This window comes from Mesocricetus auratus, unplaced genomic scaffold (assembly GCF_017639785.1).
Source record: "Mesocricetus auratus isolate SY011 unplaced genomic scaffold, BCM_Maur_2.0 Super-Scaffold_100676, whole genome shotgun sequence".
Taxonomy (NCBI): domain Eukaryota; kingdom Metazoa; phylum Chordata; class Mammalia; order Rodentia; family Cricetidae; genus Mesocricetus; species Mesocricetus auratus.
Window position 1 is genome coordinate 36,734,644 of NW_024429266.1, and position 23,649 is coordinate 36,758,292.

General features: G+C 42.6%; 1 protein-coding gene across 7 annotated transcripts in view; it reads left to right on the forward strand.

Annotated features, from left to right (window-relative positions):
- Cacna1e (calcium voltage-gated channel subunit alpha1 E) overlaps positions 1–23,649 on the forward strand; it is a 450,477-nt gene that overhangs the window by 285,571 nt on the left and 141,257 nt on the right. For all 7 annotated transcript variants that reach the window (XM_040737130.1, XM_040737129.1, XM_040737133.1 and 4 more), the window contains one exon: positions 20,862–20,965. In XM_040737130.1, coding sequence (XP_040593064.1) covers positions 20,862–20,965 — 104 coding nt within the window. The remainder of the gene's footprint in view (positions 1–20,861; positions 20,966–23,649) is intronic.

A 23,649-nucleotide genomic window follows, 5' to 3' on the forward strand; every position in this document is an offset into this window, starting at 1 on the left:
CAGGTGTTGGGAATGTGAATAAGAACGGCAGGTAAATAATGGCTGTGGGAGGCAGAGAGCCCAAGTCTTCTGGGTACAGAGCAGCTGTGATGGTATAGAGCCTCTCTGTCTGGAGTATGGAGGGAGAGCTTCCTGGGCTGAGAACTGAACCATTCAAAAATATGAAGAGGAACCTGCTTCAGTGCTTTAGGTTATGCCCACCTGAAGAACCATCAGAGGCATGGTTGGGGCTAGTTTTCTACAACATTGATACTGGATAGTTTTGGAGCTAGTACAAATAGGCAAACAATTGACAGTCTAAGCTTAGTCTTCTCTGTGGGGGGACAGGTGACCAATTCAGCCTTTATTAACCTAGTAGAATTTCCAGGGGGTGATTTTTCTTTTATTTTCTTTTGTGATCATTTTGTAGTATGAACTGTCTTTAAGGGGGACACATCCAAATAAAATGAAGACCAAAGAGAGTATGGATATTTTCATTTCCAATGGGAGTTCTAAGTTTGACTCAGCTTTTAAAAGAAATAGTATATAGAAATGACACCTTTTCCTATGGTAAAGACAAAAGACATAGTGTCAAGAGATAGTTTGATAGATCAAGGAAAACAATGGCAGTTAACACAAAGTTCTAATACAACCATATACATAGAGTTTCATCAAATATATTAGAAAAAGGACTTCCCGCCAGAGGTGACTTGCTAGATACAGTGCATGCCCTATGAGCATGATGACCCGAACTTGATCCCAGTATCCACAAAATCTGGGCATGGTGTCAGCACCCACCTGCACCCCAATGCTTCAGAAGAATCGGAGGATCTCTGGGGCTTGTTGCTGGCTAGTCTAGTAGAATCTGGGATTCTCCAAGTTCAGTTAGAGAGTGTCAAAAAAAAAAAGAGCTGGAAGATGGCCCTGCTAGTCAAAGTGCTTGCCATGCTAGCCTGCCAACCCCCACCCCCTGAGTTTGATTACCATAAGCTCCAGGAAAGCCAGTTGCAGTGCATTGCATCTGTAATTCACTATGTAATGAGCGCTCATGTTTAATACAGCACTCCCACAGGGAAACAGGGACAAGAGGGTTTTCTTGAAGCCTGAGAGCCAGACAACCTGAAGTTTACAGTGACAAGAGAGACCCTGCCTCAACAAGGTAGAAGGAAATAACCAGTTCCCTAAAGTCTTCTTCTGACTTCCATATACATGCTGGGGGATGCACACATATGTGCATATGCATGGTATGTACACAGACCATAGTAGCAATAAATTTAAAAAGGTAGAAAATGACGGAAGAAGATACACAGCATCGACTTCTGGCCTCTACATTCATGCGCACGCATACACACACAAGACAACCAGCCACATAGTAAAATGCAGAGAAGAGCAAGCAGCTGATATGATGTAGTTTTCATGTATCACACCGGCCATCATTATCCTAGTCAGTGGATTTCTATATAGCTGTGGCTCTGTGTCTTTATTTCAATGACATTTATATGATTGTATGCTGCAGATGTTTGTAATATCGTTAATAATCCTAATATAGTGTACTTTAATATTGTAAATACATGTATTATATCATAAATATATAATAAAACAAGTTACAGAGTAATGTAAATAGTATGATTCTACTTTAAAGATTATATAAATAGCCTGATGGTTGCTTCGGTTTTTGTCGAAGTTAGAATGTACCTGGAGATAAGTGAGAAAACAGATGCAAACACATCTGGCCATAGCAGGTTAGAAATGGAGGGAAAGTGGGGAAACCAAATGCTTTTGTATTGTCTATTTCATATTCTGAATGTATACTGCTTTTGTAATTTTAAAGTTTGCAAATAAATATTTAAAAATTAAGAAATAATGAAAACACCTTTTCCCTTGCTATCACCTAGTAATAGTGCTGTTCAAAGCAGATAAAAAGGAACCCTTATATTCTGCCAGATGAGATGAGCCCCCCCCGGCTTTGTCAGCAAAGGACAAAATAGTGCCATTAACACTATCCCATCACCTCTCTAAGCACCCTCCCTTTTAGGACCCAGTGTTGACTCATGTATCCAATTACTTCTTTCCTTCATCATTATTAAATAAATAAAAACATGTGTACCTGCTGCTTACTAGGTGCTGGGCTTTCCCTTTTCACCCTCCTTTGTTCCTCATGTCTTATGTTTGTCCAGCTCTGGGCTGTCTTGAGCTAGTTGGTTTGGAAGGGCTGACCAGCAGGGGCTCTGCTTCGTCAAGCCAGTAGTACTGGGCTCTTTAGAGACTTGATCTCTGTGAACAAACTGCCCTGCCCTGATGCTACGTAACAGAAGTATTTTCTTGGCTCCATGCCCAGGGCACCAGAGCTGCCAGCCAGGTGTGTAAGTGTTGGTTAATTAGGTGATTGTATGTGTCCCACAGACTGGGCTGTTGGCTGCTGAGTCTGGGCTGCTGTCAAACCCTCCGGCCAGGAATGAATTTTCTCTTCAAGGCTCTAACGCTGGGAAATCTAGTGGGACCATTACACATGCCCAGCCTCTATCTTGTCTGTAAATGGCTGTACTTCCTTCTTCTATTGCCTCTTACACTGTGGATCCTGGCAGGTTCCAGTCTCTGATTGGATCCTGAGTGGTCTGAGGTCAAGACTTACTTTTGACCATGTGATATCTCGGTACTGTACTCTGGTCACTGAATGCTCAGTAAACTAATAAGTGCTTGGAGTTTTGCAGGATCCTGGGAGGTACCTGGGATTATATTCTGAGGTCAAGGGATCATTGTCCATAATAGAGCTGAGCAGCGGTCTGGGCTTCCTGCCTCTTCTCAAACAGAGGATACCGTCAAGTCCTCAGAGCTCAGAGGGAAGCTAAAGAAATGAGGAAGAGTTAGGTTCTTTGACTCTGGGGACTGAACTTAAAAATATCCATTTTGCAATCTCTTATAATAAGACAACAATAAAGAGTAAAGGACCCCTAATCTTGACCACTTTGTCTCCACTCTGGGCCCTATGACAGATTTGATCTTTGTGGTACTTTCCTCATGTCTTTCAAGGACATAAGGAAATGTCTTACCAACCCAGAGAAGTCAGACCAACTTCAGGTTTCAAATGGAGCTTGCACTCCCCCAGATTTTCACAAAATTTCAAAGTCCATGTATGAGGTTCAGAAGGCCAATATGAACAACAATGATCCCGTTGGGGTACAGAGGCAAGGGTTCATTCCTTTGCATACCTATAGACTTTAAAACTGGGTCAGATTCATCTTTAGCAGAGTAACCTGATGCCATAATGGAATCCATACATTCTTCATGGAATGTCTTGTTAAATGCCCTTGCACCCTGCAGTCTATAGTAATACCGCAGAGAGATGACAACTTGGGGAGCCATAGGTTTCTTTGTAGCTTTATCAATGTTGGTGCATTTCCTCATGTCTTGTGTGCTTATATTCCCAGAACAGCCAGTTTATAGAACAGTGTAACCCAAGAATACAGTTTGGTGCAAGGGGAGCTAGAGTCTGTTCCAAGAACTGTCATCAACTTTCCATGTAAACTTGGTGGTTGGGAGAGAAATGTGAAAGGAGACTCCCAACAGTGATGCTGGAAAAATTAGATAGACAAAACCTGTATTTACAAACCTGAGCATTCTTTAATGTTTAATATTTAATTATAAAATGGCTAGTAGCAATATACCATATACAGCCTACTTCCTGGTACAATTTATGTGTCCCATTTTTGCAAAGGTGTGCTATCCGTGATTTCATTTATAGACTTGCTTATTGTTGAACCAATGTGTTCCAGTTATAAGCTGTGTATGTCAACTCTGCAGAAATAAAATTTGTGCCCCCCATGGACCCATGCAGATTGATTTGATTCTGGAATGAATAGAAATATAACCTGTATACGTCAAATGTATTTCTAGAGCATCTGCTGCCCATGGGGAGCTTGGAGAAAACAAAGACATTCAAGGCACACTTTCTTTCCTCAAAGAATCTATAGTACAGCTAGCATTTTACAAGGCTTCCGGGAGTGGCCTGCACAAAATCACAGTCTTTTGAGTTTGTGGACTAGTATTACCACTATTTTCAATTATCCTTTACTGAACATCCTCTAAGATGTAGGGACTATGTTAGATTGGGCTCCCTGGAGATTGGCTTGGTGCTGGAAAATGCAAGCAGACTGTTCAAGAGTGTGTTTCTAGGAGATGCTGTCAAGGACATGAAGGGAGCCAACACTGAACAGAAGAGAAGTGGTGTGGACCACTGCCACAGGGTGTCCTTCAGGGATGGGTCATCTAGAGGCCAGCACAAATTCAGTGTGTGCAACTGTGAGAAGTCTGTGTATTTTGAAGAAAGGCACCACCACTGTGGTGTGTACTCCAGGTGTTCAGATGCATCCTCACACCACAATGCATACTTCTGAGGGCTTTCTGCTCACCCTTACTTAAGCCATCAAGTCCTTCAGATTCATTGTGCCTAATCTATACATTTTGTAGATGATGAGGCAATTAGGGAGGCAGAAAAGTGAAGTAATTTACCTAAGATGGCATAACCATTACATGGCCGGATGGCATGTGGGGGAGCTAGTGACTATCAGACTATATTGCTCACTTAATCGTCCTACAAGTGTTCCACAGCAGTGCTGATCACTCCTATTAGATAAATTGAGAAATGGGAAGTATTGAGGGAGTAAGTGATTTGTCTAGTGTCTCAGAACTAATGACAGGTGAGGCCAGGGATTTCCTCTCAACTACACTGTCTTATAGAAATAATCTGTCCAGCAAGAGAGACACTACTATGGCTTCAGAAGTTATCATAACCCATGTGTAGTTATGGACTACCAATTGTCCTTCCCTGTTCTGCCCAGAATCCTCTCCTTCACTATAAATAAGTGAGCATGTCACAAAGTCAGACAGTTTGCATGCCATCTGACTGCTCTGAGCCTGGTGTCCCCATTTGTGAAAGGGGGAAAATGATGAAGTCACTATTAGTGTAAAAAGAAACCATGTGAAAACTCTTCCAGAAGGACATATTTCCCCACCCCAAGCTCAGGGCTCAAGGGTGGTCAAAGACAGTCTTTTGAGGGCAGATTCTCTTAACATAGACACAGTTTACTGGTCCTGTCCTTTCTCCTTCGCCTCCTTTTCTTGGAAGGAAAGACAGAGAGACAATGTCTTACATGCAGTTGCTCAGAATTCTAACACTATCCTGTTAGACTAATCACAACACAGTTCTTAGAAACAAATGTAGCAGCAGCAATTATCTCTTACTTTTAATGTCTAATTGGCTATGAACTTGCTTTCGCTGAGGTTTTTTTTTCCCAATCAAGCATGTGGAGTAGTGTGTATTTTGATTATCTCAATGTCCCCCTTTGCAGGTTATCTTCTCTTTATTAGAGAGGCCAATTAGATGTTTGTTCTCTGGGCATGTGCCCTGGGAGCTCTAGCCATTCCTGCCAAAAGCTATAGGCAATCTTGTGAGTCTTCTGTTCCTGGTTATCCACAGGTGTGCTCTCCCACTGGAATCTTTGACCTTGAATTCTCCCTTCAGTTCTTTCTTCTTCCTTCCCCAGGTGAGTGTCCTCGCCCATCTTCCCTGTTTTCTGATGCCTATCTCCTGGCTTGTACCATCTATGCTAAACCAGAAGCTCAGATAAGTTTCCTCTCTTCCTAAACCAGCCAGTCTTTCTCACTGCAGGTCTTAACGTCATCCTAGGAAGCCTGTGTTACAGTGTGGTCTGGTGCTAAGGACACACCTTGGTGCCTCTAGGAAAGTAGTTAGTGTCCAGCACCCAGCTGGGAAGAACCTGTCTTAACTTCTTCCTAACAGATTTCCATCTGAAGTGTCAATTCTCTGCTATGCAGGGGTTGGGCCCCTCTGAGGGTACCTGATACTTGGTCATCCTGGAGGGGGTGGTGGGAGGGGTTGTTCCTGTTGCTATGGCAACACCCAGCTGAGATCATGAACCTTTTTCATTTTCAGGCAATTGCAAGATGAATCAATCTCCTCACCCACTCCTTCTCTTCTGCTTCTTCATGTCTCCCCACAGCCTTCTGTCATCTTTCCTCCTCCCCACTCAACCTCAGGCTTCCCCCCCCCCCCCCGCCATCTCCATAGCAATTGATGCTACCATGGCAGACGTTTTGATGTTTCTTTTGGAATCTTTAAACTTTAATCAGTTATCTCTGGGATGTCTTTGTCTTAGGAACGTGTGTCCAGCCTATGAACTGCAAGCCATAATATGTCCCAGGAAAGCTTTGGATATGGTCCAACATATTTGTAGATGACAATGTTGTTTCACAGTGTCTAAAGTTTGGATACATCTAGCTGCTCTAACAGAATACCTGAGACTAAGTGACTTACAAAAATAGAATTATTTGGCTCATAGTTATGGAGGTCAAAGTCCAATGGCATTCGAGGAGGGTCTTGCCTTTGTCAGGAGCTGTCTCTGTGATCACTGCTTCTTCTGGAAGGGCAGTGCACTGTGTCTCAGAAGATGGAAGGGCAAACATAGTGAAGACTTCCTCCACAAAGCCTTTTTATTACAGCAGTATTCCACGCAGGTGGACACAGATCTCATGAGCTAAACCTCACCCCAAAGGCTCAGCCTCCAACACTTTACACAGAGATTGAGTTTCTAAGTCCACAGTCAGCATGCTAAAGTATACAGTGCTGAGGTCCAGTCAGGGTACTCTTATCTGTGAGTCAAGATTGTGTATTTCCAAGGTCCCCACTGAGGCTGATGCTGATGCAGATGCTGATGCAGGGCCACTCTCTGAGAACCTCTGTTCCAGGTTGAGTTGGTGAAATTGGAGTTGGTAGTGACTAGAATGGTCCATTTCCACTTTGATTCTAAATGACTGGGATCATTCTTTTTATACATCACATATTTTCATTTCACGTATTTTCATACATCACATGTTTCAGTGACAGATACTGTTAGGTGCTTAAAAGCCTATTCCCAGGAACTCCTGGATTTGTACAGAAGAAAGACAGTAAATATTATAGGATAAGATGAACAATTTAGTATTCTATGAGTAATAAAATAGAAGAGGTTTCGAAATAGGCTACTGTTTCTTTGCTCATGGCAAGTAATGTATTTAAGTGAGAGGATAATTAATGGTGATTCATTCCCCTAACCCCAAGACTATCTAGAGGGAGCTAGGCTTTATCTATTTAAGTTAATATTAAAATCTAATATTTGCAGAATATATACTCTATTCAGTAGCAAGCACTGAATCTGTTAGCTATGAATGTTAAGGCTAGACTTCCTGGGTTGCTGTTCTACCCTGTCACTCAGTGCAATTTCAAGCAAGTAATTCAACCATTCAGTCCTTTAACTTTCTTGTCAGGGGGAAAAGGTTGTAGTGTCTCATTGAATTCTAGAGATGGTTGAGATTTCATGTTGATGTGAATAAAATATTCATAGAAATCACGAAATAAAATTTGGCTCCATCTCCAATACACTTTGCAATTCTAGGATAATAGGTCAAACTACAGAAATGCCCTAGAGAAACTCCTACCTTCTAGGCAATATCTTTCAGACTGAATCGCCAGCATTTGGCCAAGAGAATGAGATACAGGTTTGGTTTGAATGTGGGGCTTGGAGAACCCCAAAGCAGACCTGGAAAGCTCCTGTGACAGTAGCCAGAGGAAGCAAACCTCTCTGGACATAGAAGACATTGGGGTCACTGAGACGAAATAGAAGGAAGGCTTTCCAGGGTGGCTGGCATTTTGAAAGTGAATCATATGGGTGTTGGGGATTGGCTTGTGTGGTGGGCAGTTAAAAGAATTCCCAAGGAGGGAGCATCTCTAGCCAGCCCTCAGGCGGGATGTGAAAGCAGCAAGCTTAACCTTGCCTGCCCTGACAACCTAGAAACTCAGGGTTGGTTCTAGAGGATGTTTTCTGCCTCATCACATTCGGGGTGCAATTGATGCTGTATGTAGCACTGGTTGAGTCTTTCTTGGTAGGAGGGAAACATTGCTTTCTGATGGCCCTATAAAGGACTTCCTCTTCCTTCTTTTATCCCCAGACCCCCTAGGATTGCTGCATGTGTTTCTGAAATCAGGGAGAGTTCCCCTGGGTCCTTGGCATCCTCTAAGAATCATAGTTTGTGTTCACGCCTAGCTGAGCTGTCTTTTCTAGCTCCCTACCCAGCTTCATATATAGCTTGATTATCACTGTATGAGAGGGCAGAGTCTAGCGGCCTTGTTTTAATCCTTTCCCCAGCTCATCAGTGATAAGCATGATAGAGCCTCTCTCTTCCAGAGAGGATTAGAGCTTATTCTTTGTGGTAAGATAGACCCAGGAAGAGCTTATTAAATGATAATCCCTGACAAATTCCCTCTAATCATCTACTCCCTATGCCCTCTTAGTCATGGAAAAACCCCTACATGTTCAATTAACTCTTTGGGAGACCTTTCCCATTCCCTTCCTTCTTTCCCACTCCTTCCTCAATTCCCACCACTCTCCTTCCCTTCTGATAACCTCATACTTACCTGTTTTGTGTGTGTACATGCATCTGTACATTCATGCAGGTAGGAATACACATGTGCTTTTCATCCTTGTGTACTTACACATGCATGCATGGAGAGGCCAGAGATCAGCCTCAGGTGTAATTCATCAGGTGCCAGTCTTTTTGTTTGAGACAAGTGGGTCATGGTCTCTCACTAGCCCTAGGGGCTTGCTAACTAGGCTAGGATGGCTGTCTGGAAAGTCCCAGGGATCCACCTGACTCCACTTCTCCAGCACTGGAATTACAGGAGAATTGCTCAGCAAGGGTATTGCTAACTCTTCTATATCTTACCTCAGATTTAAGCCGGGCCATCCATTCAGTTTATTAATATTCATTCTTTCAACAAATATGTGCTAAGCTCCAGCTGAGAGCTAAGTTGGGGTGGGAACTGAGACCAATCTACCTGCTCTTTGAAGTTGAGCATGAGCATGTTCAATCAGGGTTTGAGCCCGAACTAGGCAGGCACCACAGAGTGTGGCAGTGACATTAACAAAGAGCCCAGAGAGATGAAAGAACATGACACAGAGAGAGGAGAGGCTGTGCTTTTGTGTTTAGCAGGTATGGGGACAGACAAGTTAGAAAGCTTAGGCTGGGCTCAGCCGTGTGAGGGGCTTTGGCCAGAACAGCTACTGCAGTATATTAAGAAGGGAAGCTAGACTTGTTAGAAATCACAACTTCCTCCTGCTCTGACGACTAACACGATCTCTCTGGTAAACAGAATGGCAGTTATACAACTAGCCACAGTACTGGCTGTGGCAGTTTTCCAATTTATCAGGCTTCCACAGCAGAGGAGCAACTGCTGTGAGGTCAGGGTGCTGAGTTGATACAACATCCCATCTGGCTAGGGTTCCAATAGTCAGAAATGCTTTCTCCTGCTGACATTGCTTCTGTGAGCACCTGCCCCTGTAGCTCTGTTCTCAAATATATTCCTAGTGAAAGCAACACTGTTATTTCTTTCTCTTCCCAACCTGCCGGCCCAGGTGACACAGTGTAGTATTGAAAGAGAAGAGCAAACCCAGGTGTGGGTTCTGGCTCAGTAGGATATTAACCAGAAAACTTGGAGCAAATCCCTTAGCTTTGCCATGTCTGCACTGAGTCCTTTTTTATTTTTTATCCTTTTAATTATGTTTTTAATTTTTGAGATTATAATTACATTATTTCTACTTCCCTTTCCTCCTTCCAACTCCTCTCTTTTTAAATTCGTGGTCTTTTTTCTTTAATAGTTATTACACACACACACACACACACACACACACACACACACACACACAAACATATGTACATGTGGGGGAGTATGTGCCTCTGTGTGTGTGTGTGTGTGTGTGTGTGTGTGTGTGTATCACTAAATAGACTGAATACAACCTGCTCCATCCATACAATGTTACTTGTATATATATGCTTTAAGGGATAGCCATTTGTTATTGGATAATCAATTTGGTATGCTCCCCCCTTGGGAAGACAGTTCTCCAGCTCTCGATATCCAGTTGCCTGTAGTTTTTGTTTAGGGCTGGGACCTCATGTGCTTTCCTGCTTTCATATTAACTACTTATTGATGTCCGTGTCCAGGTCAGGTTTAGGCAGCCATGCTGGTGAGACTTCATGGGTGTATCATCTCCAATATTTCAGGGAGACAGTTTCACAGCAAATTTATTGTTCCTATTGCTCTTAAGATCTTTCTGTTGCCTCTTCTGAAATAATCCCTGTGCCCTTTGTGTAGGAATTGTGCTGTAGATTTACCAACTGGGTCTTGGGTTCACAACTCTGCATTTTGATCAGGTGTGGTTTTCTGTTGTGGTCTCTGTTGCAAAGAGAAGTTTTCCTTGATGAGGGCTGAGAACTGTACTTATCGGTGGGTTTAAGGATAAACATTTAGAGTGTAGTTAGGGATCATACTGGTTTAGTAAAAACTATTTTTATCTCTTCAATTATGTGGAACGTTGGGGTCTAAGTCACAGGAAGGTGTTTAAAGGTATTTTAATGATTTTCTTAATACCTCCAGAAAGAGTGTCTGCCTTGAGACAACTTAAGTGTGTTCTAGTGATACTCATTGTCTTTGACTCAATCATATTCCATCTGGATGACTAGAAAGTTGTGCCAGAAGTAGTAAACATACAAAGGATGTTTCTTCCCAACATTCCCAGATTGGGGAAATAATGACCATTATTACTTCATTATCTGTATTCTGTTTTAGATGTATGAATAGAAATGTTGGGTTGAATTGGGCTTTAAGTATGTCTTATAGGAAAGGGAAGAATCAACATGAATTTCTATGAGGGCAGCTTCAGAGTGAATCAGACTAACTCAAGGGATGAGGAAAGAAGACTAGGAAGTGTTATATGCATTCTTTCCCACCAGCCTGGTCTCACAGCTGTGTCAGTCCCAGATGAACACACAAGTGTTATATTAATTATGAAACTGTTGGTCAATGTCTAGGGCTTCTTATTGGCTAGCTCTGACTTAATTTCTAAGCCATACCTACTAATCTATGTATTTATACGTGGTTGTATCCCAGGACCTCTTACTCCTCTGGTGTCCTACATCTCAACTCCCTCTGCCTGTGTTTCCCAGAATCCTCCTTATCTCTTAGACCTGCCTGTCATGCTGCCCTATTGGTCATGGTGTTTTATTCATCAACAAATAAGAGAAACATATATACAGAGAATATCCCCATCAAGGAAGTAGTAGGTTATAACCTGAGAGAAATGGGAGGGAGGGCATAATAAGCATATGGGACTAGAGCTGTATCTACTGTCTCATGTGGACACCTGCTAAAAGGAGGGATTCCCCTTCAGATAGTCACTGGGCTCAGGAGTTAGTGATAGTTATAGGACACTGGTGATGTGGATGAGACTTCTCACAAGGAAAGGGGATTGGCCTTTAAACTCTGACTATCCCTAAATTTATCAGTGGCCATGAGAGGGGAAGGAATGCTACCTTGTACATACTTAAAGCCAAGGATGCCGTGGGAGACTGATGTATCATCACCATCTTGGAGAATTTCACCCAGGTCCTCTCATGTCTCAGGTGGGAAGCAGACATTTAGGTCTCTTGCATTTGGTTATCACAGCATCAGCACCAGTGAAATCTACTGAGCATGCTTCCCAGAGACACTGGCTCGAATCCTGGAGAAACAAAAACTGATAAACCATGGACTTTTGCTTTCAAGTTGTTCTTATTGAAAAGTAGGAGTTCTTCCTGGGGCCACAAAATCAAAAGTAATCTTCAGAAAGCCAGCAGGGCTAAGTAGTGTCATGTAGGGTTTGATGCACAATCATTAATTAACACAGATATTGTCCATGATAAATTAATTTACCTTCTGTTCAGAATATGGTGTGAAGGAAGAATGAAAGCCATGGAAAATGATTATCTGGAGCCTTCTTGCTTGGGTGTCTGCTCTTATACACTGTGCTGAATATTTGAGCTGGCTAAGTGTCCCTGCTGTGTATCAACAGAGTGTCATTTACAAGTGATCTATGTATTTCCAGGGAAGGAAACTCATATAGGCCTGTGAATCAGAAGAATGCCAGCAGATTTATAATCTTCTATTATTCCACAACATTATTGAGAATCTCCTGTTTGTAGAGCAATAGTCTAGGCATCAGTAGAGTACACACAGAAATATGAGATGAGGTCTTTTTTATAGTAAATTCTAGGCATTGGTAAAGTGCACACAGAAATATGAGACACAGTTCTTTCTCTAAAAAACATTTAGCCCTAATTGGAAGGGAGGAACAATATGCAAAAGAGACAGAACACATATAAAAAAGATCTATAAGTAAATGTGAATAAATGCCTAAGTATAACACTTAATGCTGAATTTTCAATTGCAGGCATTTTGTTTTTTATTTCTGACTTAGCTTTCTTATGGATAACAAAACCCTTGAGTACTATTTTCCTTTCTCATTGATTTTATGCACAGTACCTACTTAGACATGTTGAATGAACGTATGTGCTACTGCGAGGTATGCTTAATTGGTAAGAGAAATCCTGGAGTGATGTGCTTAGGGAAAGCCTTATAGCTGCTGAGCAAAATTTCCAAGTGGTCTGGTAGAACAAGGGGATAGGGGAAGGAGCAAAAGGGCAGGACTTGAAGAGAATGGCAGAACTGTATAGTTAAGGCTACCAGTGAGGGTCCCCTATAGGTTGATTCTTTTTGTCTTATCTTGCATTACTTGCTACTGCTGATGCAACCCTTGTAGATTTCTTACCATAAATGTCCCTTTCCTTGGAATGTCTTCCTCTTGATTAGTCAATAGAAAATTTCTTTCTCCATGTCAAAATGAAAGAATAGTCCCCCGAAGCCTTGTTTGACTTACTTGACAACTCTAACTTTTCTCTTTGATTAAATCACACTGCTCACAGGTTTGACTTTGTATCCTTATCCTTGAGCAGATCCTGTCCCCATCATGCCCTTAATTTTCATAGTTTACAGATGAAATCTCACAACTAGACTATTTCCATGGAGAATAATGATGGGAAGTGTGGTCCTATGTGAGATTAAGTACTAAGATGAGTAGATAGAATATGGGGGCCTTGCAGAGTGGTTTGAAAGTCAGAAGTCTAGTACTGTGGTTTTACTTGTGTAACTGGACTAAGGCATAGCTGCATCCTTCTTGGCAGTTACTAACAATCCAAACCACTGGGGAATAATCAAGGATCTTGGGGTGGTCATGCTATGCAGAGAGTCGTAATTATTCATGGTAGCCCCTGGCTCAGCCAGATGTTGCCTTGGGACTTGCTTGTGTGGAAGGCCTTTGCATGTTTATGAAATATGCTCCATGTTTGATACATAGTAAATGACTTGCCTCCTAGAACCAACAGGCTGTCTCCTGGCTGATTGACAGCAAGTGCTTGTGCCTTATTTGATGTTTTCTGTCCTTTCTCCACCTATCTGCTTTCCCATTCTTCTTCTTTACTGAGTGCTGGGAAGATACCTGCTGATTTCCAGTTGTAGGATACCAGTGTGAGCTCTCCTATTTGTGTTTGTTTTCCCTTAGAACAGTGGTTCTCAACCTTCCTAATACTTTGATACAATCCCTCATCTTATGGTGCCCCCCAACCATAATATTATTTGGTTGCTTCTTCATAAGTGTAATTTTGCTACTGTTATGAATCATAATGTAAGTATCTGATATGCAGGGCATCTGATATGCAGGACCCAAAGGGGTCACAATCCACAGGTTGAGAACTGCTGCCTTAGGTGGTGATAGTACCGGTGGGATTGATTTCAGGAACCCTAGTGCTACTGGATAAAATAGATTCTCAAGAAGCTGAGCCACAATGGCTCTAGATTGTGGCCCCAAGTCCTCCAGTAATTTCCCTGTGTCCTCAGAGGAGTCACTCTGATTATCTGGGCTGCAGTTTCTTCTAGAAAAGGATAGATTCTCTCAGATTACCTCATAGTTTTCTTCCTGGCATGCAGGAAACCAGCTTCAACGATCCATGGGTGATGTTCAGAATATCAAACAACTTGTAAGATACACTGTACATTGCAACATTTTCTTTTTTTATCGTTTTTTAAAATTTAAATTAGAAACAAGCTTGCTTCACATGCCAATCCCAGCTCCTTTTCCCTCCTCTCTTCCCCTGCCCTGCCACCAACCCTCCCAGTCCCCCACCTAAACCCCACTCTACTCCCCAGAGAGAATGAGGCCCTTCATGGGGGAATCTCTAGAGTCTGTCATTTTATCCAGGGCAGGGCCTAGACCTTCCCCCATGTGTCCAGGCTGAAAGAGCATCCCTCAATGTGGAATGGGCACCCCAAGTCCATTTGTATACCAGGGATAAATACTGATCTACTACCCAAGGCCCCATAGATTGCCTCCTCACTGACACCCATATTCAGAGGGTCTGGATCAGTCCCATGCTGGCCTCTCAGCCATCAGTCTGGGGTTAAAGAACTCCCCCTTGTTCAGGTCAGCTGTCTCTATGGGTTTCACCAGCCCAGTCTTGACCCCTTTGCTCATCACTCCTCCCTCTCTGCCACTGGGTCCAAGAGTTCAGTTCAGTGTTTAGCTGTGAATGTCTGCCTCTGCTTCCATCAGCCACTGGATGAAGGTTCTAGGATGGCATATAAGGTAGTTATCAAACTCATTGTCAGGGTAGGGTATTTAAAGTAGCCTCTACACTATTGCTTAGACTGCCAGTCGGTGTCATCCTTGTAGATCTCCGGAAATCTCACCAGTGCCAGATCTCTCCTCAAACCTATGACTCCTTCTATTATGGTATGTCTCATCCTGCTCTCCTCTATTCTTCCCCTGACTCAACCTTCCTGCTCTCCCATGTCCTCCTCTCCCCTCCTCTTCTCTCCCTCTCTTTTCCCCAGCTCCTTCTTCCCTCCCCCTTGCCTCCCAATCCTCTCAGGAGATCTTGTCCTATTTCCCTTCTCTGAGGTACCATGTATATCTCTCTTAGGGTCCTCCCTGTTTCCCAGACTCTCTGACAGTGGGGATTGTAGGCTGTCACTTCCCTGATCCATGTCTAAAATCCATATATGATTGGCATCATTTTCTTAAAACATGGGGTGTCAAAGGCATACAATGACTCTGTTAGAAATGTCACAGCCGCTGTGACTCAGGTGCTGCCTAATAAGGTTAGTTAAAATCCTGGTGAAGAAGGGATAAAATGCCTCAAGCCAAATTCCTTAGAGATTTACTCTGGGATGGTGGTGCCTACTGAAATGATTAGAGAGGAACTGCTGCTAGGGGATCCCTAAAAGAATGTGAGCAAAGCAGCTAGCTTGGAGAAAACAAAGCAGAGATGTACTCTCAGAAGTGTTGGCATCAGCCTTGGTCCATAGGCATCTCCAGGGTGTGGATGTATCATAGCGGTGTTCCATCCAGAATGAAAGGAGATGGACCATCAATGCTGCTTCAGTTCAGGCAGCTGTTGACTGCTCCAAGAAGCAGGAACTTGACTGAGAGGTGCTTCAGCATGCTTTTCTTTCTTTCTTTCTTTTTTTTTTTTTTTTTTTTTGGTTTTTCAAGACAGGGTTTCTCTGTATTGTTTTGGAGTCTGTCCTGGAACTCACTCTGTAGCCCAGGCTGGCCTCGAACTCACATAGATCCTCCTGCCTCTGCCTTCCTAGTGCTGGGATTAAAGGTGTGCGCCACCAACGCCCAGCTTCAGCATGCTTTTCACAGAGCCAGGGAGGAGGACCCTGTGAAAGTTCTACACATACAGCCTCAGACAGGAAGATCCAGGGGGCCACCTTCTTCTTGCTCTTTCCATTCCTAGCCTTCTCTTCAGTCTGGCTCCTCTTGCCCTATCTTCCTGCATCTCTCTCACCTCGCCCCCGAAGATTAATGTGATAATTGCCATGTGTGCCTGTTTACACAGGGAGTGGGTGAGCCTACCACCCCCAGTGAGGCAGGTTCCCAAAGAAATGCATTCCCACAGTGTCAGGGCTGGCACCCACTGAGCACTCCTATGCAGGTGGGTTGCCACCTCCAAACTTCTTTCTCTGTCTATCATCACTTTTGTCATGTGCACACGTGCATGTGTGTGTCATCCAGTGAAGCAACAGGTGAGAAGGAGGGGGAACAGCCAGCTTGGCATCAGGAGAAGGGCCAGGTGGAGAAATGATTGGGTATTGCAGGCACATCAGCCCTTAAAGAAGAGGACAGCCAAAAGCTCTCCCCCTAATAGCTGTCATATAGTAGGCATGCTAGGGTGCTCCAAAGAAAAGCAATAGGACATAGGGGAAGGGTTTAAGGAGAATTGATGCACTTGATAAGAGTCTGTTTGCAAGCTGGTGAAACCAGCAGAAGCCAACCGTACTTATCTCTCTAAATCACAAGTTTTGGAACAATGGAGGATAATGGTACAACCCCTAGATCAAGGCCAAATAAAAACCTACAGTTTTGGGGAGGTCACTGGTACAAGTTCCACTGTCAAGTTCAGCTCTAATGCCCAAGGTCAGAAGGAAAATAGTATCCAGTTCTAGGGGAGGAGTCAAAACAAGGTTTGAGCACATGTGAGGCCTGTCATTCTACCCTTTCTTTCTTTCTTTCTTTCTTTCTTTCTTTCTTTCTTTCTTTCTTTCTTTCTTTCTTTCTTCCTCCCTCCCTCCCTCCCTCCCTCCCTCCCTCCCTCCCTCCCTCCCTCCCTCTCTCTCTCTCTCTCTCTCTCTCTCTCTCTCTCTCTCTCTCTCTCTCTCTCATTCCTTCCTTATTTCTTTCTGTTTTTCTTTTTTGGTTTTCTGTGAGAGGCTTTCTCTGTGTAACAGTCCTGGCTGACCTGGAACTCACTCTGTAGAGTTGGCCTCCAACTCACTGAGATCCACCTGCCTCTGCCTCCCAAGTGCTGGGATTAAAGGTGTGCACCACTACCTCCTAGCCAACCTTTTCATTTACCTTCTAAGCCCTAGCAATTAGGAAGCACCTATAATCCTGTTGAGGTGTCTTCTCTACTTAGGTCTCTGATCTACAAGCAAATTTTTTCTGGATATGACATATTATACAGACCAAGATTCATCAGCTACCAAGGTATCCCTCAGTCCAAAGTCAATCATTGTAGGAGGTGTTCCATGGGTGTGGTATGAAGAGGCTGCTGCTCTCTGGGTAGCATTAATTGCAGGGAAGGGCCTGATTCACACTTAATTGTTCCCCATTGGAGGTCTTGGTGGTGATGGTTCTCCTGTGAAACTCTCCTAGGTTCAGAATCCAGAGAGTATACATTGGAAGCTAGTCTCATGCCTCAGGATTTTATCTGAGGACCTTAGCATGGTTGTCTCATGTTCTTAAAGTTTAAATAAGGTTTGAGTATTGTAAATGAAGTTTGAAATTGGTCTAAGTAATAAAAACCCAGAGTCAGATATAAAGGAAAATGCTGAGAGATCAGAGAGAAGGAGCAAGTCACTGCCACACCTTACCTCCTTAGCATCTTAGCAGACAAGAGAGCAAGTTCCTGTTTCTCCCAGCTTATATCCTGTTTCTGGCAGCTATCTCACTTCCTGTCTGTCTTTATAGACTCCCCTAGGCCTCTATGGTTAGCTAGTAGCAAGCTTCATTCTCTGACCTTCAGACAGGCTTTATTTGTACAAGCAAGATATCACCACAGAGTATCCTATATACAAACATGCCCTGTGAGCCCTGTGACAGCCACAGACACAGTGAAGAAGAATGGAAGGGGGAGACCATACTTCATGGCCACACTGGTGGTAGTAGTCTGACTCCCACCTTTTCTGTGTCAGAATGCTTGCTGACTTCTGAGTTGTTGATTGCTTCTTTTAAAACTCTCAAAATACACTTTAGTAGACATCTCTCCTACACTGGACAATTTTAAGTTTTTAATAATGATGAATCAGAAGGAGATGAAAGCTCAGAAAGAACCTTGCTATTTTGAAGGAGGAATCGTGAGTGAAGTGCCTTCGCTTGCCCACTTTCCAATGAGGATGGTCCCCTTCGGCTCTTGGTTATTGGTCCACAATAAACTTGTGAAGGCATGGGAAGCCAGCTGGTCAGAAAAGATGGAGGAGGAAGGGCAAACAAGAAACAGTTTGATATGAGCCAGGCGTGGAGAGAATGCACCAACAGTGTTAAAAGGTTGCAAGTAATGGTGGGTGCTGTCAAGCTACTCTCTCCCAAAGAAGCTTTTAAGCTGTCAGTTGTTTCCTTAATCCCCAGCTCTCCATGTTGCTGGGGCTGACGTCTTCACAGCTATTCATTTTCCCCTCCTCTTCTCCTTCTTTTGTTTTTTTTTTTTCTTCCAGGATGCTTCATTGCTGAGGTAGATGACACATGTAGTAATTTAGAGAAAATTCCACAGACGGAGAGTATATTATTGGACTGGATTTGTATTGGTCTATTTTTAGCAAGAGAATCTTCATATTCAAAGGGTGGTCATTTATTAATTACTTCTGTGTGTGTCAAAGTCTTTGTCACATTGCAGACATTGAAAATCTAGGTAGTTAAAAGTTAATCCCAAACATTCTCACACAGCTCTGACTGGGCCAACATGGTTCATCATGAACTCTTAGCCAATAAGGGGGATTCTTTTATCCCTGTGCTTTATGGGATATATTCTCTGATGTATTAATGGATTTTCTTTGAATAAAGTTTATAACCAAGAAAGTTTATGAAATCACAGTAAGTAAGCAATACATCTTTTTTCACAGTTCTCACTTCCTTTGATACATATATAATTTGCTGTTCCCTAACTTTCTCTGGTTACCAAATCCATTTTCCACAAAATGCCATCATTACCTTTTGTAAATCACAGCCGTGTAGAGTTCACAGAGAACACAACGTTTTACATAGGTTTTACTCTGTAGTCACCCTAGCTACTTTTCTACCATAGCTCAGTTGGAGATCAGAGATACCTCAACAACTACAATTCCATCAGTGCCACGCTGATATTGTTACATTTATGAGCAGCTGAGATCTGATCTGGGTGCTTGGTATAAATGTAACCCTTGTTGCCAAAGTACACTGAAGGGAACTGGCAAAACCATGAAGCCCATGGATTGTGTTAATCTGGAGCCACTAGAGAGCCATTGAAGTGAAGTAGGCTCTAAAGAATATTTGACTTCTGATCCTGAAGACAGACAGAGCTAGCTCTGCAAGGATCATCAGTCTCTTCTTGCTCACAGCAAGACTCCTGCCTCAGCCATCTCAGCCTCCCTTGTCCTTCATGCCCCTGATAGCTATTAGCATCTGGCTCTTCTGTATCTTCCTTCTGATGATGGAACGTGGCTTTTTCTGAGATTTGCCTCATGACCTCTCTACTTGTGTCTCATCCAGATCTTGTTAAGCCTAAGACCTAAGTCTGAGACACTGAAGTTGGCAGGGTTTCCTTCCATTCATTTGTTAAAAACAGTTTTATATTTTGTGTTAAAGTTTTGAGTCAACTTCAGTTGCAGTAATTTCATCTGCAATCAGTTCAGGGCCTAAACAAAAGGCACAGTTTGCCAAAAGTGCTTGGCTTAGGGATTATTTTTAATGGGAGATCTAACTATCCAGTGACAGCAGCTATGACCAATCAGCAGGTATATTATGTAGCTTGGCACTGAGTGGAAAAGGAAAATGAGATAATTGGGGAGAAAAAAAGATTGGATTACAGAAGTGCACAAGATACACAAGGACAATTACTTTAAAATATATTTTCAAGTTCTAGTCATGAGAAGGAGAAAGAGGTGCACAAAATGAATGGGTTGTTGATGCCCATGGGAGGCCCTGCCCTTTCTGAATGGAGATGGAGGAGGAGTGGAAAGGGAGAGAGGTAGATGGTAGGCAGGGTGGGGTAGATGAGAGAAGTTTGGGGAAACTAGCCAGTATGTAAAAATAAATGAAAAATTTTAATTAATAAAAATATGGTCAACAGTTATCATAGATATTTTGAGCTCTGATTTTAATTTTATTAAGCATATTAGTTTTAGGTATGGCATTTGATCTTGATGGTCCTGATTTCCCCAATGAGATAGGGATAAAATATCTATTTTGAGTTTCTAATTGATACTCAAAATGATGCATGAGGGGTTTGGTTAGGGGAAGGATTCAAAGGTCTGCATATGTGAAGTACAAATCCAGAAAATCCCTTTGAAAAGACTTGGGCAGGGAGAGCCCAGGGACGAAGAAGAACTCTTTGTCGAGAGACAAGGATGTTGGAGAGAGCAACTTGGTATTCTCTGAATTTGATTTCAAAGGTTTCATAAGATACAACAAGTTGTCCTTCCTCAGTTGTGGCACCTCAAAAACTTTGCATCCAACTTGGAGCATAAGAATCCATAACACATATATCTGTGCTCCCCCCACAACTTTTCTGAGTTAGGAGAGAAGGAAGAGTGAAGAGAGAGAAATCAGGAGAGATCAGAAGATCTTCTCACAAGTTCACTCTTCAAATTTAGATATAGTCCTTGTTCTTCCCAGGACTTTGCTGGGGCCAAACCTGGACCAACTCTGTAATACAGGATCATGATGGAAGTAGGAAAGTCACCCCAGGAGCTTGGTGTGAGCCTAATTCCTTCTAAGCAGCCCCCAAAATAGCTTTGCTAATACCCATGGGATAGGGTGACTGGCACAGCCTGCCCTTGTTTATTATTTTTTTAATAATCTATCTAACTTAAGAGTTCAAAGGTTAAGAATACATGTTACCAAGAGTTGTAAAGCCTATTCACCCTTTTATACCCTCAGAACTATGTTTTGGCTTTTTGCCATTCAGTTCTCATATCTTCTAAGTAAGGGTGTTAGAATTTCCCCATTCATGTTATAGAGATACTGACATGATCTTCACTAGCCACATGAGTTATCTTACAATAAAGTGAACTGGGGATGCAGGTGAGATAATGTTTAACTATATCACACTGTCATTGTTCCATCAGCCTCGGTGTGAGGCTGCTGGAGTGTAGACCTTCTTGGAGACAGCTTTAATTAAGATCCCATTTTTCTTTCTTTCAGACCAATGATGCCTTAGGAGCCACCTGGAATTGGCTGTACTTCATCCCCCTCATCATCATTGGATCCTTCTTTGTTCTCAACCTTGTCCTGGGAGTGCTTTCAGGGTAAGCCAGATGTTCCACCCTTCCTTTGAGAGGTGCTAGCTCAGGGCTGATGCCTTCTGATTCATGGCATTTAGCACATTTAACTGTCCCTTAGAAGACACTGGCAGCCCCTTTGTGCCATTGCTGTTCTAGCTGCTTCAGTCCAGCAAGGGATGGTTGTTTCAATCCCCTTGACTGTGTTTTGTCGTTTAAAAAGGCTCTATGTCATGTGCAGTTCTGAACACAGTAGCTCGTGTGTACACCTGTCCATCCATAACTCCATCCAATAACTCTATGTCAAAGACTGTGCTGGTTGTTAGGGACATAAAGTTAAAGAAGATATCCTCAAAAAAAAAGCTTGCTTCACAGTGTATTGGATGTAGCATTCGTGTTTGCGACATGAGTTTTTTTAATACCAATCTCTATTGCCCAGTGTCTAACATGCTTTGCCGAGAAGACATTTTTATCATTTGAATCAGGGAGTACAAATCTTGTTTTTACTGACCAGTGTGAAATACAATAATTGTTTTGGGGGAGAAGGAACAAATCTCTATGGTCTGAAGCCATTATCGTTGGTTTCAAACAGGACTGAGAATTGCATGGGGGATATTATGAGCTAGAATAATATAAGAAAACAGTATACCGGAGACAAACACTCTAGAGAAGATGAATAAATGAGACATGGAATGCAGTATAAAGAGGCTCAATCCAGATAAATATTTTAGGGAACCCAACATTTTACTGAGCAGAGTTGGTACGGTGGTGGTGGTGGTGGTGTGTTGCGGTGTACCTGCCCGGTTCCACAACTGCCTCAGAGTCCCCAAATAACACACAGAGACTCTATTAGTTACAGTGCTATTGGCCAATATCTAGGGCTTCTTATCGGCTAGTTCTGTCTTAAGTATTAATCTATAACTACTAATATGTGCATTTCTACAAGGTCTTATCTTACCAAGAACACCAGACTCATGCATCCTCTCCTCTTGGGATCACATGGCAACCCTACTACATTTCCCCAAATCCTCCTTCTCTCCTAGTCCCACCTATCTTGCTTCTCGATTGGCCAACAGTGTTTTATTTATAAACCAATAGGAGAGACATATTTACAGAATGACATCTACTATCGGTGGTGGTGGTGGTGCCTGTGGTTGTAGTGGTGATGATGATTTTATCAATTGGTGTAAGTTCTTCAAATGATAGCATGTAAAGTGATCTTTGTGGTTACATGAAGCAAATTGAAACAAATTGGAGATTTTTTTTTGATACTCCATGAATAGAGGAATGAGTCATTTAAAGGATATAGGAACAAGGAAATGGGAGGGATGACAGCAGATAAGAATGTGAACAAAACTTTTTAATATCACAAATATTCACTGCCACAGTGGTCTGTAAAAGCTGAAGTTTAAGTGCCTCCAATGGAGAATGACAGTAAATAGGCAGAATGATTTCCCTTTTGAGCTCAAGACTCAGGAATTAGAGACAGCCCATATTCCTGAGAATTGGAATGTACATTATGTTAAAAACAGGAGATTGATTAAAAATCCATGCCAGGTGGTGGTGGCGCATGCCTTTAATCCCAGCACTCAGGAAGTAGAGGCAGGCGGATCTCTGTGAGTTCAAGGCCAGCCAGAATGAGTTGATTAAAAATCCATGCTACCTATTCATTCTCTGGACACTGTTGGCAAGTATCTGCCCCCTTTAACCACATCCTAAACAAATCAGGAGACCTACTCTCTGTTGAGGTTTAAATCAGCTGCATCTTAGGGTGGACTTGAAATTGTCATGGAAACAAGAGGCCTAAGTGTCAAGTCCTTAAGCTGAATGTCAGTTCCACAGCCCACTTGTGTTTTCTCAGAAAAGCAGCAATCTGGCCATAGTTTAGAGGATTCTTCTGTGGGACTCTCTCTTAAGAGAAAAGATCTGTCTATCACAGTTGGGTGAGGTTAGAGAAACAGGTTCCCATCCCATCGTCCCTAGTAAAGTTCACTATGTCCATTCTCTTTTGCTATCACAATAAGCTACCATGATCCAGGTAGAATAAACTGACAGTAATTTTGTTCTCTGATCGTTTTTGAGTTACAATCTCCAGATCTGGCAGGCCCACACTCCCTCCAATGGCCTGAGAGAATTGTGTCTTCCTTCTTCCGCTTTGATAGATCCAGGCATCCCTTGGATTATCACCGTGTCATCACCACAGTCTCTGCCTCAGTGCCTGTGCAGCCCCTCCCTCTCCAGTGTCTGTCATCTCCCTCAGTCTTGCTCTTATAAGGGTACTTCTGATTTGATTTAGCATCATTGGATAATCTAGTTTGATCTCTTCTTCTGAATATACTTAACTTTGCTTTTCTGCAAAGACTCTTTTTCCAAATAAGGTAACATTCAGGAGTTCCAGGAATTAGAATATGAATGGTCTTTTTAAGGGGTTGTAGCTCAGCCTACTGCACCCAACACTCCACAAGCTCCAACTATGGGTGTGGAGTTTACACTGCCTTGCTCATAGTGAATACACAGCCAGGGGTCATCAGCATTTAAGGAAAATGCTCAAAATGAAAGTCCCTAAGTGATATAATAAATAGACAAAAGAAATTATGGGCAGTGCAGCTAGTAAAAGATAATTTTAAAAATCCACATTTGATGCCAGCAGAAATAGAGAAATAATTTCATCTACAAAGTAACAGCTTATTCTGAAAAAGATGTTGAGATTA